The sequence below is a fragment of the Rhinatrema bivittatum genome, chromosome 9 (genome assembly GCF_901001135.1).
Source record: "Rhinatrema bivittatum chromosome 9, aRhiBiv1.1, whole genome shotgun sequence".
NCBI classification, from domain to species: Eukaryota; Metazoa; Chordata; class Amphibia; order Gymnophiona; family Rhinatrematidae; genus Rhinatrema; species Rhinatrema bivittatum.
The window spans coordinates 201,241,467-201,256,163 of NC_042623.1; the positions used below are offsets into that span (position 1 = coordinate 201,241,467).

Sequence of the window (14,697 nt, forward strand, 5' to 3'; positions counted from 1 at the left end):
GTGTTTGGGTAATTGCCAGGTTCTTGTACTAATATGTCAAAGGCATTATCTATGCATCACATTTGCATTTCTGTACAAACTGTATATACATATTGGTGCAGCATAGGTTCTGTTTCTCAGACCAGTAAATATATACTTCACGCTCATTTCCTTCATTCTCTCAACTCCTTCATCCACACTCCTGGCATTTTCCCTTTCTCTCCCCTCTCTTCCTCAAGGTAGGCATTCCCTCCCCCCTTCTCCCCTTCCTCTAGACATTCTCTCGCTCTCCCTGCCTCCCAACATTCTCGCTCCTTTCATTCTTTCCCTCTCATGACATTCACTTTTATCCCTCTTTCTCCAGGCATTCTTTCTCCTTTCTCCCCTCCCTCCAAGCATTATAGCTTCTCCTTCCTCTTCCCATCCCGGCAATCTCTCCCCCTCCATCCTATCTGCCCAGGCCCAGCTGCTTTCGTGCTTGTCCTGGATCCAAGACTGCTTTAATTACTTATGGGGCTCTGAGTAAACTTTTCTGGATGGGTCTCCTCTTGTTCTTTTTTTTTTTCCAGATTGACCCCCTCCGCAGCTCCATCTCACACTACCCCCCCCCCCCCCCCCCCCCCCCCCCCACACACACACAGAGCCAATCTAACACTCTCCATGCAATCATGGAATCTCCCACCTCAATCCCTGCACGATTTCCAAGTTCCCACTCTCCCTACCCATCCCCAAGTTCCTGCTCGCCCCCCAATCTCTGAATCCGTGCACTCCCTCCCAACCAGTCTCCCAGTCCCTGCTGCCTCCCATCTCCACTTACCTCCTCCCTCTTCCCAATCCAGCCTCTTCCTGTTCTTCTTGCAAGTGAAGAAAAAAAAAAAACTCACCAAAATAATCCCCACAACAGAGAACTGTGTATTTTAAAAGGTTTTTTTTATTTCATGTGGAGATTTCTTTCAAAGCATTTAGCTCATTTGGAACGGCTGAATGATTCTGAGGTCAATAGTCAAATGGTTTGTCAGGTTGGCTTTTAGAGAGATCGAGACAAACTATTTCAGCTCCTCCTTGGTTAGATTTTGACTGAGAAAATCATTGCCTGGACCCAATTTACAGGCACTAAAAAGGCAACACTGAGGGGGCTTCCCAGGGCATGGCTTCACTTAGACAAATTTACCTGAGGAACTCTGCCTGGGGAAAATAGCAATCCTAAAGTAATCAGGCAACTTTAGATCAGACATTCAGTCAGCATAGTTTTGGGCTGAAAATCCAGATAGTTACTCAAAGTTGTCTGAGTAATTTTACCCAGCATAGGTATATATAGAGAGTGTCAGATTGGCCCTTTAAAAGAGTCTCTATCTCTCTCTCTCTTATCTTTCTCTCTGCATGTAATGGCTCCAACACATACATGCAGTAGGATGTTTTAAAGGATAAGCATGTACTTGCACGTACAATACAAAATCGAGTGTTCGCGTGCCCAAAATGCACCTTTATGGGTGCTCGCAGGCACCTTTTATAATTTAGATTTTGGGTTTTTGCTGTCTACATGAAAGAGTCTGTACGTTTTAGTATTAAATCTTAGCTGCCGGACTCAAGTCCATTCCTCAAGATTCGTTAGATCCCTCCTCATAGTTTTCAGTCTACCCTGTTGCAGATTTCAGCATTATCCACAAAAAGACAAACCTTTCCAATCTTTCCAAAATGTTGTTCATCAAAATGTTGAAAAGAACCATCTATGAACCAATCTCTGCAGGACACCACTAGTAACGCCTCTCTCCTTGGAGTGGACGCCATTTACCTACTCTATGTTGCTTCAAACAATTTCTAACCCAGTCAGTCACTAGGGACCATACCAAGGATGCTCAGCTTATGTATAAATCACCTTGCAGAACCGTGTCAAAGGCCTTCCTGAAATCTAAGTACACTACATCTCTCCCTGATTCAACTCTGGTCACCCAATCAAAGAAACTGATCAAATTCAACAAGATCTACATCTGATAAAACCATGCTGCCTCAGATCGTGTAATACATTGGATTCCAGAAAGTGCTCTGTTTTAGCAGAAATTTTATTCATTTGCTGAGGCCAGAGGCCAGACTGGCCTGTAACTCCCAGCCTTCTCCATACTTCCACTTTTGTGAAAATGAACCGCATCCACCTGTCTCCAGTCCTCCGGAACTAGTCCCAACTAAAGACATATTAAAAAGGTTAGCCAGTCCTTAACACCCTGAGATATATCCCATCCAGCCCCATTGCTTTATCTACTTTGAGGTTTATCTCATTTCCAATCTTATTTGTGTTCATTTTATGTGGTCCTGCTCCTGGCCCTTCCACAGTGAACAATGAATACAAATATTTGTTAGCAATTCCACTTTTTCCTTTGTTGGTCTCTACATATTCCTCCCCTTCATCTCCAAGTCTCCTAATTCCACTTTTGCACTTCCTCCTAACACTAATATATTTAAAAAAAATCTTGTCCCCCCATTATACCATATTTGCTATTTTTCTTCCATTTCCATATTTGTATTTGCTACCACTTTCCCAGCTGCTCTTAGCTTTTTCAGATGACATCTATTTTCCTCTTTCTGTGAGCTACCCTTTTCTCTCTTACCTTTTAAGTTACTTCTTTAGAAAACCATAGCGGCTTTTTTGCCCTCTTAACTTTATTTACTTTCCTAACAAAAGGCTAGTTGTCCTTATAATAACTCCTTTGAATGTACCATTTATTTATTAAATTTCAAGAAATAATTTAAGAAATAGCAAAAATATCTTGAGACAGTTACTATATAGAAGACAAAGAAGGGCAAAGTTTTGCTTTTTGATTTTAATCTTCCGGATGTGGATTGGAACATCCCTTCTACGGAATCTATGAGTAGAGAAATAGTAGATGCCCTTCAAGGGGCTCTGCTCAAAGAAATGGTAATGGAACCTACAAGAGAGGGTGCGATGCTCAATCTAGTGCTCACTAATGGTGATAATGTCTCTAATGCTCAGGTAGGAGCTCACCTGAGCACCAGTGATAATCAGACAGTGTTAGGAAATCAAAGAAGAGTAAAAAGAAACCAATCTGGTTCTCTAAGAAAGTGACTGAAATAATAAAGGCAAAAAGAACAGCATTCAAGAAGTATAAAGGATCCCAAAAAAAGGAACTCAGGGAAGAATATCTGTTAAAACTGAGGGAGATGAAGAAAGAAATAAGGAAAGTTAAAGGTCAAGCGGAAGAAAGGATGGCCCAAGAGGTAAAGTGAGGAGACAAAACATTTTTCAGTGAAAGAAGGGAGGTCAGAAGTGGTATAATGAAATTGAAAGGTAACAAGCAGTAATGTGTGGAGAGTAATGAAGAAATGGCAGAAATATATTAATTGTATTTTATTTATTTATTTATTTATTTAAACTCTCTTCTATACCGTCGTTAAGCCAGTAGCTGTCACAACATTAAACAAATACTTCAGTTCAGTATTTACTAAAGAAGTCCTTGGAGAAGGCCCATTGCTGATTAACAAGACCATAGATGGGGATGGAGTAGCCAAACTCTGTTTACAGAAGAGAATGTATGGGAGGAGCAAGGCAAACTGAAAGTGGAGTCAGATGAGCTACATCTCAGGAAACTGAGAGAGCTCAGAGATGTGCTGGCGGATCCGCTGAAGAATCTGCTCAATAGATCCCTGGAAAGGGGAGTGGTGCCGCAGAATTGGAGAAGAGCGGTGATGGTCCTGCTTCACAAAAGTGGTAGCAGAGAGGAGGCCGGAAACTATAGGATGGTTAGCCTCACCTTGGTGATGGGAAAATTAATGGAGACTCTGCTGAAGGAAAAGATAATAAGCTACCTACAATCTGGTGGGTGTTTGGACCCGAGGCAGCATGGATTCACCAGAGGAAGGTCCTGGCAGACAAATTTGATTGATTTTTTTGATTGGATGACTAGAGAATTGGATTGAGGAAGAGCAGTAGATGTGATCTACTTGGATTTCAGAAAAGCTTTTGATAGAGGCTTGTGAATATAACAAGAAGCTTGGGAGTGAGTTACAAAGTGGTGGAGTGGAACACAAACTGATTGACTGATAGGCAACAGAGTATAATGGTAAATGGAACCTGCTATGAAGAGAGAACCATGTTAAGTGGAGTGCCACAGGGATTGGTATTGGGACTGGCTCTGTTCAATATCTTTGTGAGTGACATTGCAGAAGGGATAGAAGGTAAAATTTGCCTATTTGTCTGCAACAGAGTGGGCATGCCTGAAGGAGAAGAGAGAATGAAAAGTGATATAAGAAAGACGGAAGAGTGGTTTAAGATTTGGCAGTTGGGATTCAATGCCAAGAAGTACAGATTCATGCATCTGGGATGTGGTAATCCAAAAGAACAGTATGTGATGGGGGATATAAGCCTGATGTGCATGGACCAGGAGAGAGATTTTGGGGTAATAGTGTCTGGAGATCTGAAGATGGTGAAACAATGTAACAAGGTGATAGGTAAAGCCAGAAGAATCCTAGGCTGCATAGAGAGAGGAACAACCAGTAAGAAAAATGTGATAATGACCTTGAACAGGTCCTTGGTGAGGCCTCACTTGGAGTACTTTTCTGGGGTCCGTATCTGAAGAGGGATAAAGACAGGATGGAGGTAGTCCAGAGAACAGTGACCAAAATGGTGTAGGGTCTGCATCAGAAGACTTATGAGAAGAGGCTGAAGGTTCTGAATTTGGAGAGATATTATGCAGACCAGATACCTGAAAGGTTTTAATGATGCACAATCATCAAACTTTTTTCATTGGAAGGAAATCAGAAGAACTAAGGGTCATGGAATGAAACTTCAGGAAGGACTACTCAGACCCAACGTCAGGAAATATTTCTTCATGGAGAAGGTGGAAGATGCCTTGAATGCCCATCTAGAGGAGGTGGTGAAGACAAAAACAGTGATTCAAAGGAGCATGGGATACTGTGGATCCTTAATAACTAGAGGATGGAAATGAAGAAAAGAGTGCATGGGGGTAACTTGCTGGTGCGGTGGTTATTAGCCTTAACCAATAAGTCTAAATACTGTTAATGCAACTCCATCATTGCTCTCTGCTTCAACAGCAGGGGAAAAGGGGAATGGGATTCAGACATAACCAAAGAGGGGCCCCGACTTTTACAGTCTTGGGAAACAAATAAGCATGGAGTAACACTTTGGTGCGGCTGTTACTTCCCTTAACCAATAAGCCTGATATTTGTTGATACAACTTCAACATTTGCTCTCTACTTCAATGGCAAGGGATAACAGGGAATTGGATTCAGACCGTAACCAACGAGGGCCCTGACTTTTACAGTTTGGGAAACTGATAAGCATGGGGGTAACCTGCATGGCGCAGAAGATACTACCATAAGCTCGCTGGGCAGACAGGATGGACCATTTGGTCCTTTTCTGCAATCATTTCTATGTTTCTATATACTAGTGTAAGGGCCTGTCAGAAATGGTGGACATGTCTGTGCATAGATTCACTCCCTCAAAATCACCTTGCCCCCAAGAACGTTCCTTTCCTCAATGGTAAAAAGCATGTGCACTGTTTGCTTTCACCAGTATATAGACGAATGTGTGCTGAATCAATGCGTGAATTTCTCCCAGTTGGTAAAATACACATGCTATGTAACAATGTATGTACTTTTATACATACAAAGGACAATAATCAAAATGATTTTTTACAAATGTAAACGTTTTACTAGTGTGAAATGTGCAGAAAATTGCCATCTTTGCATCCCATCAGAGTACCAAGTTTATTGTACTTTGTCTTCAATTAAGACAGATCATTATTAAAAATGAAAATCTAAAGTATACACTACAAAATGAAATCAGTCATTAAATGTTACAGAACGGCAACACAAATATGGTTTTTGGAGTGACCAACACACAAATGTCTTGTAGGCTCTTGCAGACTCTTCTTTTTGCAAACATAGACTATTGTAACTCCATTTTATTAGGGTGAAAACAGAATGTTGTTCGACCTCTACAAATTTTACAAAATGCTGCGGCCTGTGTCCTAACAGGCACAAGGAAGAGTGATCATATAACTCCGATACTTGTTAAATTACATTGGTTAACATTAACTTATCGTATACAGTATAAAACGGCATGCATTATTCATAATATAGTCTACGGATCAAATGTTGACTGGCTGAATACAACAGTACGGTTACATGTGCCGCAGAGGAATTTACGGTCAGCCAATAAAGGACTGTTAACAGTACCATCAATTAGATCGGCAAAACTTTGTCAAGTTTGCGAAAGGGCAATATCGATAGCAGGTCCAAAACTATGGAACTCTCTGCCTGAAGAAATTAGACTGCAAGCAGATATCAAGAAATTTAAGGCAGATCTCAAAACGTGGCTTTTTAAATGTGCTTACTTGGAATCATAGTGACAACAGAACACGGCATTACTGCAGCACGTTTTCTATTTTGTATCTTATTTTATCTTTCTGTTTTAATTGATTAACTTAAGCCTATTTTAGTATTTATGTTTTACTGATTATTAAGTCTACATGATCTGATTATGTATTGTATTTTCTTACTTTAATTTATTGTTCACCGTTATGATGGTTCCACTGAAATGACGGTATAAAAATAAATAAACCTTAAACCTTAAATTACATAGAGAGATTTTTCATCCTATTTGCCAGTATTATTATCTATATGGAAAGGATACTTGTGATCAAAACCATACCATATCCTGAAGAGCCAGGCACTCTCAGCTTTGGTAGTGCTTTTATGTAGGTGATCTACTCTCTGTAAAAGAGAATATTTAAAAAATAAAAATAGATATAGATATACAATAGACAATACATTTCATGGAAAATAAGTAAATACATTTCATTGAAAATAAGCAAAGTAAACTAAAACACAATCTTTTGTAAGTTAAAGGGGTAAATATTCAAAACGGGCCGGTTAAGTAACTAGCCATCTCGATAAGTTCTAACTGGCTAGTTACTTAACTTATCTGGATAAGTTACAATGTATATTCAGCAGTACAGCTATGCTGCTGAATATGGGGCGGATTTTAAAAGGCGCGCGAATAGCCTACTTTTGTTTGCGCTCCAGGCGCAAACAAAAGTACGCTGGATTTTAGTAGATACGCGCGGAGCCGCGCGTATCTGCTAAAAACCTGGATCAGCGCGCGCAAGGCTATGGATTTTGTATAGCCGGCGCGCGCCGAGCCGTGCAGCCTACCCCCGTTCCCTCCAAGGCCGCTCCGAAATCGGAGCGGCCTTGGAGGGAACTTTCCTTTGCCCTCCCCTCACCTTCCCCTCCCTTCCCCTACATAACCCACCCACCCGGCCCTGTCTAAAACCCCCCCTTACCTTTCTCCGGGGATTTACGCCTCCCGGAGGGAGGCGTAAATCCCCGCGCGCGAGCGGGCCTCCTGCGCGCCGGGCCGCGACCTGGGGGCGGGTACGGAGGGCGCGGCCACGCCCCCGGACCGCCCCGGGCCGTAGCCACGCCCCCGTACCCGCCCCCAAAACGCTGCCGACACGCCCCCGAAACGCCGCGACGACCGGGCCCGCCCCCCGACACACCCCTGACACGCCCCCCCTCGGAGAACCCCGGGACTTACGCGAGTCCCGGGGCTCTGTGCGCGCCGGGAGGCCTATGTTAAAATAGGCTTCCCGGCGCGCAGGGCCCTGCTCGCGTAAATCCGCCCGGTTTTGGGCGGATTTACGCGAGCAGGGCTCTGAAAATCCGCCCCTATATGGGGTAGATTTTCAGACGAGCGCGAACAGCCTACTTTTGTTTGCGCTCCAGGCGCAAACAAAAGTACGCTGGATTTTAGTAGATACGCGCGTAGTCGCGCGTATCGGCTAAAATCCTGGATCGGCGCGCGCAAGGCTATCGATTTCGTATAGCCTGCGAGCGCCGAGCCGCGCAGCCTACCCCCGTTCCCTCCTAGGCCGCTCCGAAATCGGAGCGGCCTAGAAGGGAACTTTCCTTTGCCCTCCCCTCACCTTCCCCTCCCTTCCCCTACCTAACCACCCGCCCGGCCCTGTCTAAACCCCCATCCTACCTTTGTCGGGGGATTTACGCCTCCCGGAGGGAGGCGTAAATCCCCGCGCGCCAGCGGGCCTCCTGTGCGCCGGGCCGCGACCTGGGGCCGGGTACGGAGGGCGCGGCCACGCCCCCGGGCCGTAGCCACGCCCCCATACCCGCCCCCAAACGCTGCCGACACGCCCCCGCAACGCCGCGCGCTCCGGCCCCGCCCCCGACACGCCTCCCGACACGCCCACTCCGAAAACCCCGGGACTTACGCGAGTCCCGGTGTTCTGCGCGCGCCGGTGAGCCTATGTAAAATAGGCTCACCGGCGCGCAGGGCCCTGCTCGCGTAAATCCGCCCGGTTTTGGGCGGATTTACGCGAGCAGGGCTCTGAAAATCCGCCCCTATATGTGTATAACTGAGCACTTAGCCGTATAGGTCCAACTGACTAAGGGGTGGATTTTAATATGTGCGCGTGCTTCTCAGCGCACACACATGGTCATTTATTTTATTTATTAGGTTTTATATACCGTCGTTTAAAAAAAATTCCATCACGACGGTTTACAATAATTTAAAATAATAAAAGAAATAAAATAATCACATGCAGTCAGTAATCAGACATGCCCATTTTAAAACACGCGTGCGCAAGGGCGGGGCACTTTTACAAATCTGCGTGGCGATGCAATCCAGGCCTCCCCAGTTACCTCCCAGTCTGCTCCAATTAAGGAGCGGACTGGGAGGGAATTTCCTTAACCCCCTGCCTAACCTTCCTTTCCCTTCCCCTGTCCTCCCCACCCCCTAAACCCTACCTTTTCCTTTTTTGCTTCTTTATTTTGCAACTTACTTCAGCTCCCGAGATGAAGTAAGTTGCGCATGCCGGCCAGCTGCTGGCACAAGAGTCTCTGGGACAGCCATCAATAGCGCTGTCCCGGCCTGCCCCCCTGCCTAGAAACATCCCCCCCTTCCCGGCCTGCCCCTTCCAAGAAGCCTGGCACTTGAGCGCGTACCAGCCTTTACGTGCGTGGCCGGGCCTCTTGGAAAATTCGCCCGGCACGCTCAAGGCCCAGCCACGCACATGAAGGCCGGATTTTAAGCGCGCGGGCAGTTAAAAATCTATGCATAAGTTTAGACCTGCTCTGTGGCACATCTAGCTAAGCCATGCAATTTACATGGCTAAATCCAAATATCAGCCGTTAGCTGCATAAGTTGTACGGGTAACTCGCTCCGCCCCAATCCACCCACTGCCCACCTAAAACTTATGTGGCTAACGTTTTAGCCACATAAGGGATTTATATGGCTAAGCAGCAGCTGCTGAACATAGGCCCATATTCAACGTCTGTTACTTAGCTACATGTCCCGTTTATCCGGCTAAATAGCGCTGAACTTTCTTTGAATATTGGACACAAGATCATTAATCCTTTCATGTTCATGAGAAATAGTTGGCAAAAAAGTTAATTCATAGATGTGTTCATGATAATGGTAATTTTATTTGATAAGCCATTTTTACAGTTTTCTGTACTCATGGAGTGTCACTTTTGGTTGCTCGCGGGATGCCCCTGTGAACCGCCGCACTCATCCCTAATGTCGCTTAGCTGATTCCTTTTCTCTGGCAGCATGACGCCTCCTCCGCCGCCGACTAACCCTCCTAGGTGCATGCGCATGACTGCTGGCTAGTTAAAGGGCCTGCAGCAGGAAATGGGCTACAATGCGTGCTGATGATATCACTGACTTAGTCCTTTTTCCTGACCTGTCTTCACCTCTATTTCTTGTCTCCTTGTTCGACCTTGGCTTGACTTCTTGCATTCTGACCCTGGCTTAGACTCGGATGTTACTTGATTGCTGCCTGGACTTGATCCTTTGCTTTGGACCTGACCTTGCTCTGTCTGCTGCCTGCCCCAACCTCCAGCCTGATCTCCATTTCTGCTGCCTGCCTCAACCCCTGTCCTATTGTCCATTTTCGCTGCCTGCTGCCTGCCCTGACCTATGCTTGACTTTGGACTTTTGGTCCTGGATTGTCCTAGGGACCCACCTGCTGGCCACCAGAACTCAAGGGCTCAACCTGCGGGGAAGTTGGTTGGTATAGGTGAAGCTCTAGCTGGTTCCACCTCAGAGCTTCTCCACCATATGTTGGTGTGGGCCTAGTAGGCTTGCTCACTAGGTATAGACAACCACAACACAACACAAAGGGTTCACTCTTCCAAGGAACCTTACATTAATATGTTGTTCAGTAAGAAGCCTCATGTATCATGTTTACCTGTGAATGTGTTGTGAAGGGAATGCCACTTGACACTTCTTCCAAGGCTGACCAGTTAAATGAGACATTAGGTGGCCAGCAGAGTAGGTTTTCTTTTCTAAAAACAATTCTGTGCCTCGAAGATATGAGTAGGAATTGCTTTAACTGACAGGCTCTTACCTGAGCTTTCTCTCAATTGGGCAATAGCTCTGCTATTTCACTTCTGTGTTGCGTCAGAGGTGGACCCTTGGGCCGAGGTGGGGTTGACGCAACCCATAGGTAAGGACCTACGGGTCCCCACCGTCGGCAGGTGGAGTGGGTTGATAGGCAGAGGCCGCTGGAGCTTTACCTATACCAGCCCTCGTTCCCTGCGGGTTGGGCCTCTGGGTGCCAGGGCCGGCAGGACTTAGGTGGGCCTCTGTATATAGTTGCAGAAGAAGTTGGTTCAGCCCAGAGACAGCAGGTGAGAGATAGGACAGTCCTACTCCGGACTGGATAATGTCCTGGAAACTCAGGCACCAATGGAACGAAGGCAGACAGAGGGCGCTCGAGCAAAGGTAGGCCGAAGCCTGATGAATCCATGTCCAGGGAGTAGGCAGAAGAGGCTTCCAATGGTATGCTTGAGTCAGGGCTGGGGGCGATCCAGAGACAATGGCAAGCAAGGCTGAGGTCTGATCACGGAGATAGTCAATAGCGTAGTTGAGCAAAGCTGAGGTCTGATCACGGAGACAGTCAAGAGCGTAGTCGGATGAAGCAAAGGTCAAGGTCTGGAGATAGGCAATACGTAGTTGGACAAGCAGAGGTCTGGGGCTGGAGATGGGCTGTAGCGTGGTCAAGGAAAGCAGAGGTCTGGGTCTGGAGATAGGCAATAGTGTGGTCAAGCGAAGCAGAGTCAAAGTCCATGTAGTCAATCCGAAGCATAAGCAGGGGCAGGAACAAGGAAACAGGAACTAGGAACAATGGGGAACAGGAACGCAGGGAAGAGACGAATCTCTTAGTAGCAACAAGTACTCAACCAGCGAGGAGACCTGTTGCAAAGGCAACGCTATGGAGCGGAGCCTGAATTTAAATACTATGAATAGGTTGTCATTATCATCTGGGGCCGCGGCTAGGTTCCCGCCGCGGTCCCTACTTAAAGATCAGCGATGCGCTCGTGCCTAGGGAGGGGGTGCAGTGTGGGTAGTGGCATCTCTCCGCAGGCCATGTGGAGAGGCCAGACGAGCAGTGGCAGTAGGACCAGGAATGCCGGGGACTGTGGCAGAGCTGGAGGCACTGGGGGAGGCCCAAGGACGGAGCTGGCTGCCCATCGTCGTCAGCGAGGAGGAACCAGAGGCTTGAGTCCTTATGGAAAGGTGAGGGGGCCATGCCACAGGTCTGCCGCAGACGGCATGCGTAACAGTACCCCCCTTTATGCCACCCTCTTGAAGGTCTGGGTTTGCCCGGATGGGCAAGATGATAGTTCAGGAGGAGGGTTTTGTCCAGGATGTTCTGAGCTGGTTCCCAAGAATATTCTTCGGGTCCATAACCCTCCCAAGAAAGGAGGTATTCCCACCGGCAGCCCCTACGGCAAACTTCAAGGACTTCATGAACCTTGTAGGTAGTGTCGGTCTCAGCAACCAACGGAGGTGGTTCAGGAGCTTTTCGCGAAGGCCAGGATAGGACTACTGGCTTCAGAAGTGATACATAAAAATGTATTGTGGATTCCCAATGTAGGTGGCAACTGAAGCTGGTATGTAACTGGTTTAACACAACAAATGATTGGAAAAGGTTCAATATACCTTGGTGCAAACCTTTGGGAAGGTATCTTAAGCCAAATATACCGAGTGCTCAACCAGACTTTCTGGCCAGGAAGGAACTCAGGAGCCGAGTGTTGATGGCTGTCTGCAGACTTCTTGGCCCGGGATGCGGCTTGGCGTAAGCGAAGATTCATCTGATTCCAGAGTGCCTTGAGGGCATCAGCAGTAGCTTGTGCAGCAGGAGAGGGTACTGATAATGGTATGGGCAGTGGTGGTCATGGTTATTTCCCATAGAAAAGGGCGACATACCTGTAGCAGCAGCAATATGGGAGTTGTGGGAAAACTCCACCCAAGTAAGGAGTTCGGACCAGTTGTCTTGATGGTCGTTTATATAGGTGCGGAGGAATGACTTTAAGGAGCGGTTCATATGCTCAGCTTGTCCATTGGCTTGTGGATGGTACATTTGTTAAACTGATGTTGATGCCAAATTTACTACAAAGAGCACGCCAGTATCGGGCAACAAATTGTGGACCCCTGTCGGAGACAATGTCCTTGGGCAAGCCATGTAGTCAAAATATATGAAGAAAGAACAGGCTTGCCAATTTATTTATTTACGATTTTTATATATCGACGTTCATTTCAAAAAGAGATATCACATCGGTTTACAATAAGGTACAATAGGTAATTCACTATCCCCTAAAAGGGCTTACAATCTAAAATTTTTGTACCTGAGGCTAAGAGATTACAAAAATAAAACCATCAAAATCAAAGTTCTTAACAATTAAGCAAAAGGTATAACAAGGAGCATATTGGGAGCAAATTTGGGAGCAAATGGTAGGCCCGGTAGTGGAACAAAATGGGTCATTTTAGAAAATCTATCTATGGTAACCCTTATGATCGTGTGACCCTTAGATGGTGGTATGTCCACGATGAAATCCGTGGAGAGATGTGTCCACGGTTCTTCGGGAGCTGGAAGTGGCTGGAGCAGACCCCATGGTCGACCGACCGGGGGTTTCTGTTGAGCACAAATGTTGTAGGAATCGACGTATGCTTTAGCGTCAGAGACTTTAGTGGGCCACCAGAAGAACCGCTGGAGCAGCGCTAGGATTCGTGCTCGCCCTGGGTGACCGGCGAACCTAGAGTCATGTGCCTACCAGAGGACTCTTTCACGAAGTCGATAGGGCACAAAAGTCTTCCCAGTGGGAACTGGGTGAGTTGCAGACAAACAAATACAAGCTGGGTCAATAATGTGACCAGGTTCTTCCAGACTATCTTCTGGTCCAAAGGAACTTGATAGGGCATCTGCCCGGAGATTTTTCCAGATGGACAATAGCGAAGTTCGAAGTTAAACCTAGAAAAAAGCTTGATGGGCATTGAGATGCTGGGCATGGCTCAAGTGTTCCAGATTCTTGTGATCTGTGAATACGGTGAATTTATGTTGAACGCCCTCTAGCCACGGGTGCCATTCTTTTAGAGCCAATTTGATGGCGAGTAACTCGCAATCTCCAATGCTATAATTTTGTTCTGCTGAAAACTTGCGAGAGTAGAATAGCACAGGACTATAGATCCGGAAGCAGAACGTTGGCTCAAGACCGCCCCAGCCGCAATCGCGGAGGTATCCACCTCGACCAAAAAGGGACGGTTTGGGTCTGGATGGTGAAGACAGGATCCAGCTAGTATACATGCAATTGACAATAAGCCCTAGAAACTGCAGTGGCTGTATCGTTTGACCTAGCAAAGTTAAGATTCCTGTCTAAGAGGACCATGACACTAACCAGTTATTCAGGTAGGGAAAAATGGATATGTACTAATGACAAAGGTGTGCCACTGCCAAGCACTTTGTAAACAACCTTGGAGCTGCCCACAAGCTGAAGGGTAGAACCTTGCATCGATATTGCTGTCCATCCACCATGAATCTGAGGTATTGCTAATGAAATGGGTGAATAGGGACATAGCCAAATCATCCTTCAGGTTCAGAATGACCATCTAGGCTTGGATGAAGCAAAGGATGGCATGGAGGGAATTCATCTTGAATTTTTTTCCCCAATCAAATCCATATTCAAACACTGCAAATCCAGGATGGTTTTTAGACCCCCCCATTCTTTTGGGGATAATGAAATATCAGGAGTAAAGTCCTTTCCATGCTCAGAGGGAGGGACCAGCTCTATTACCTGTTTGAGTTTGTACATTCACTTAGAAATAGTGTGGTTGAGTGAGACAGATCTGAATTAAAGGTCAAAGAGTAGTACTGTGCTTGCAAATGGGAAAAATGCAACCAGTACGCATGCTTGATGATCTTGAGTACCCAATAGTCCCTGGTGATTTTCTTCCATTCTGGAACAACTGAATTCTCCCCCACATCAGAGGAGAGGAGGAATGTGGTTCTATTCCTCTCATGAACTGGGTCCCAACTTTGCCTGAGATTGTTGTGCCATCTTCGACTGGTGCTGTTCATGTGGTAATCTTCTGGGTGAAAGTTGTTGATGTCATTGTTGTGGCTGCATTTGAGAAGCCTGGATTGCTGATATACATGGAAGGGTGACGCTGGAAATAAGCTTGCTTGTATGAGAAATATGGATTTCTTTGACCAGATGGTTGATCAGAGGTAGTTGATAAGGATCGGAGGATAATTGATAAAGATTGGATTACATACTGTACCTTAATCTGTGTCCTTGTCTCCAATAAGATTGTTTCCCAAACACAGGATGTCTGTCGGCTTACCAAGGATGTCCTTTTGTAGGCCACCAGCCCATAACTATACC

At 46.1% G+C, this 14,697-nt stretch overlaps 1 protein-coding gene across 4 annotated transcripts in view; it reads right to left on the reverse strand.

Annotated features, from left to right (window-relative positions):
- Positions 1-14,697, reverse strand: part of SLC9A9 (solute carrier family 9 member A9) — a 902,600-nt gene that overhangs the window by 194,338 nt on the left and 693,565 nt on the right. For all 4 annotated transcript variants that reach the window (XM_029617398.1, XM_029617399.1, XM_029617396.1 and 1 more), the window contains one exon: positions 6,647-6,726. In XM_029617398.1, the coding sequence (XP_029473258.1) occupies positions 6,647-6,726 (80 nt within the window). The remainder of the gene's footprint in view (positions 1-6,646; positions 6,727-14,697) is intronic.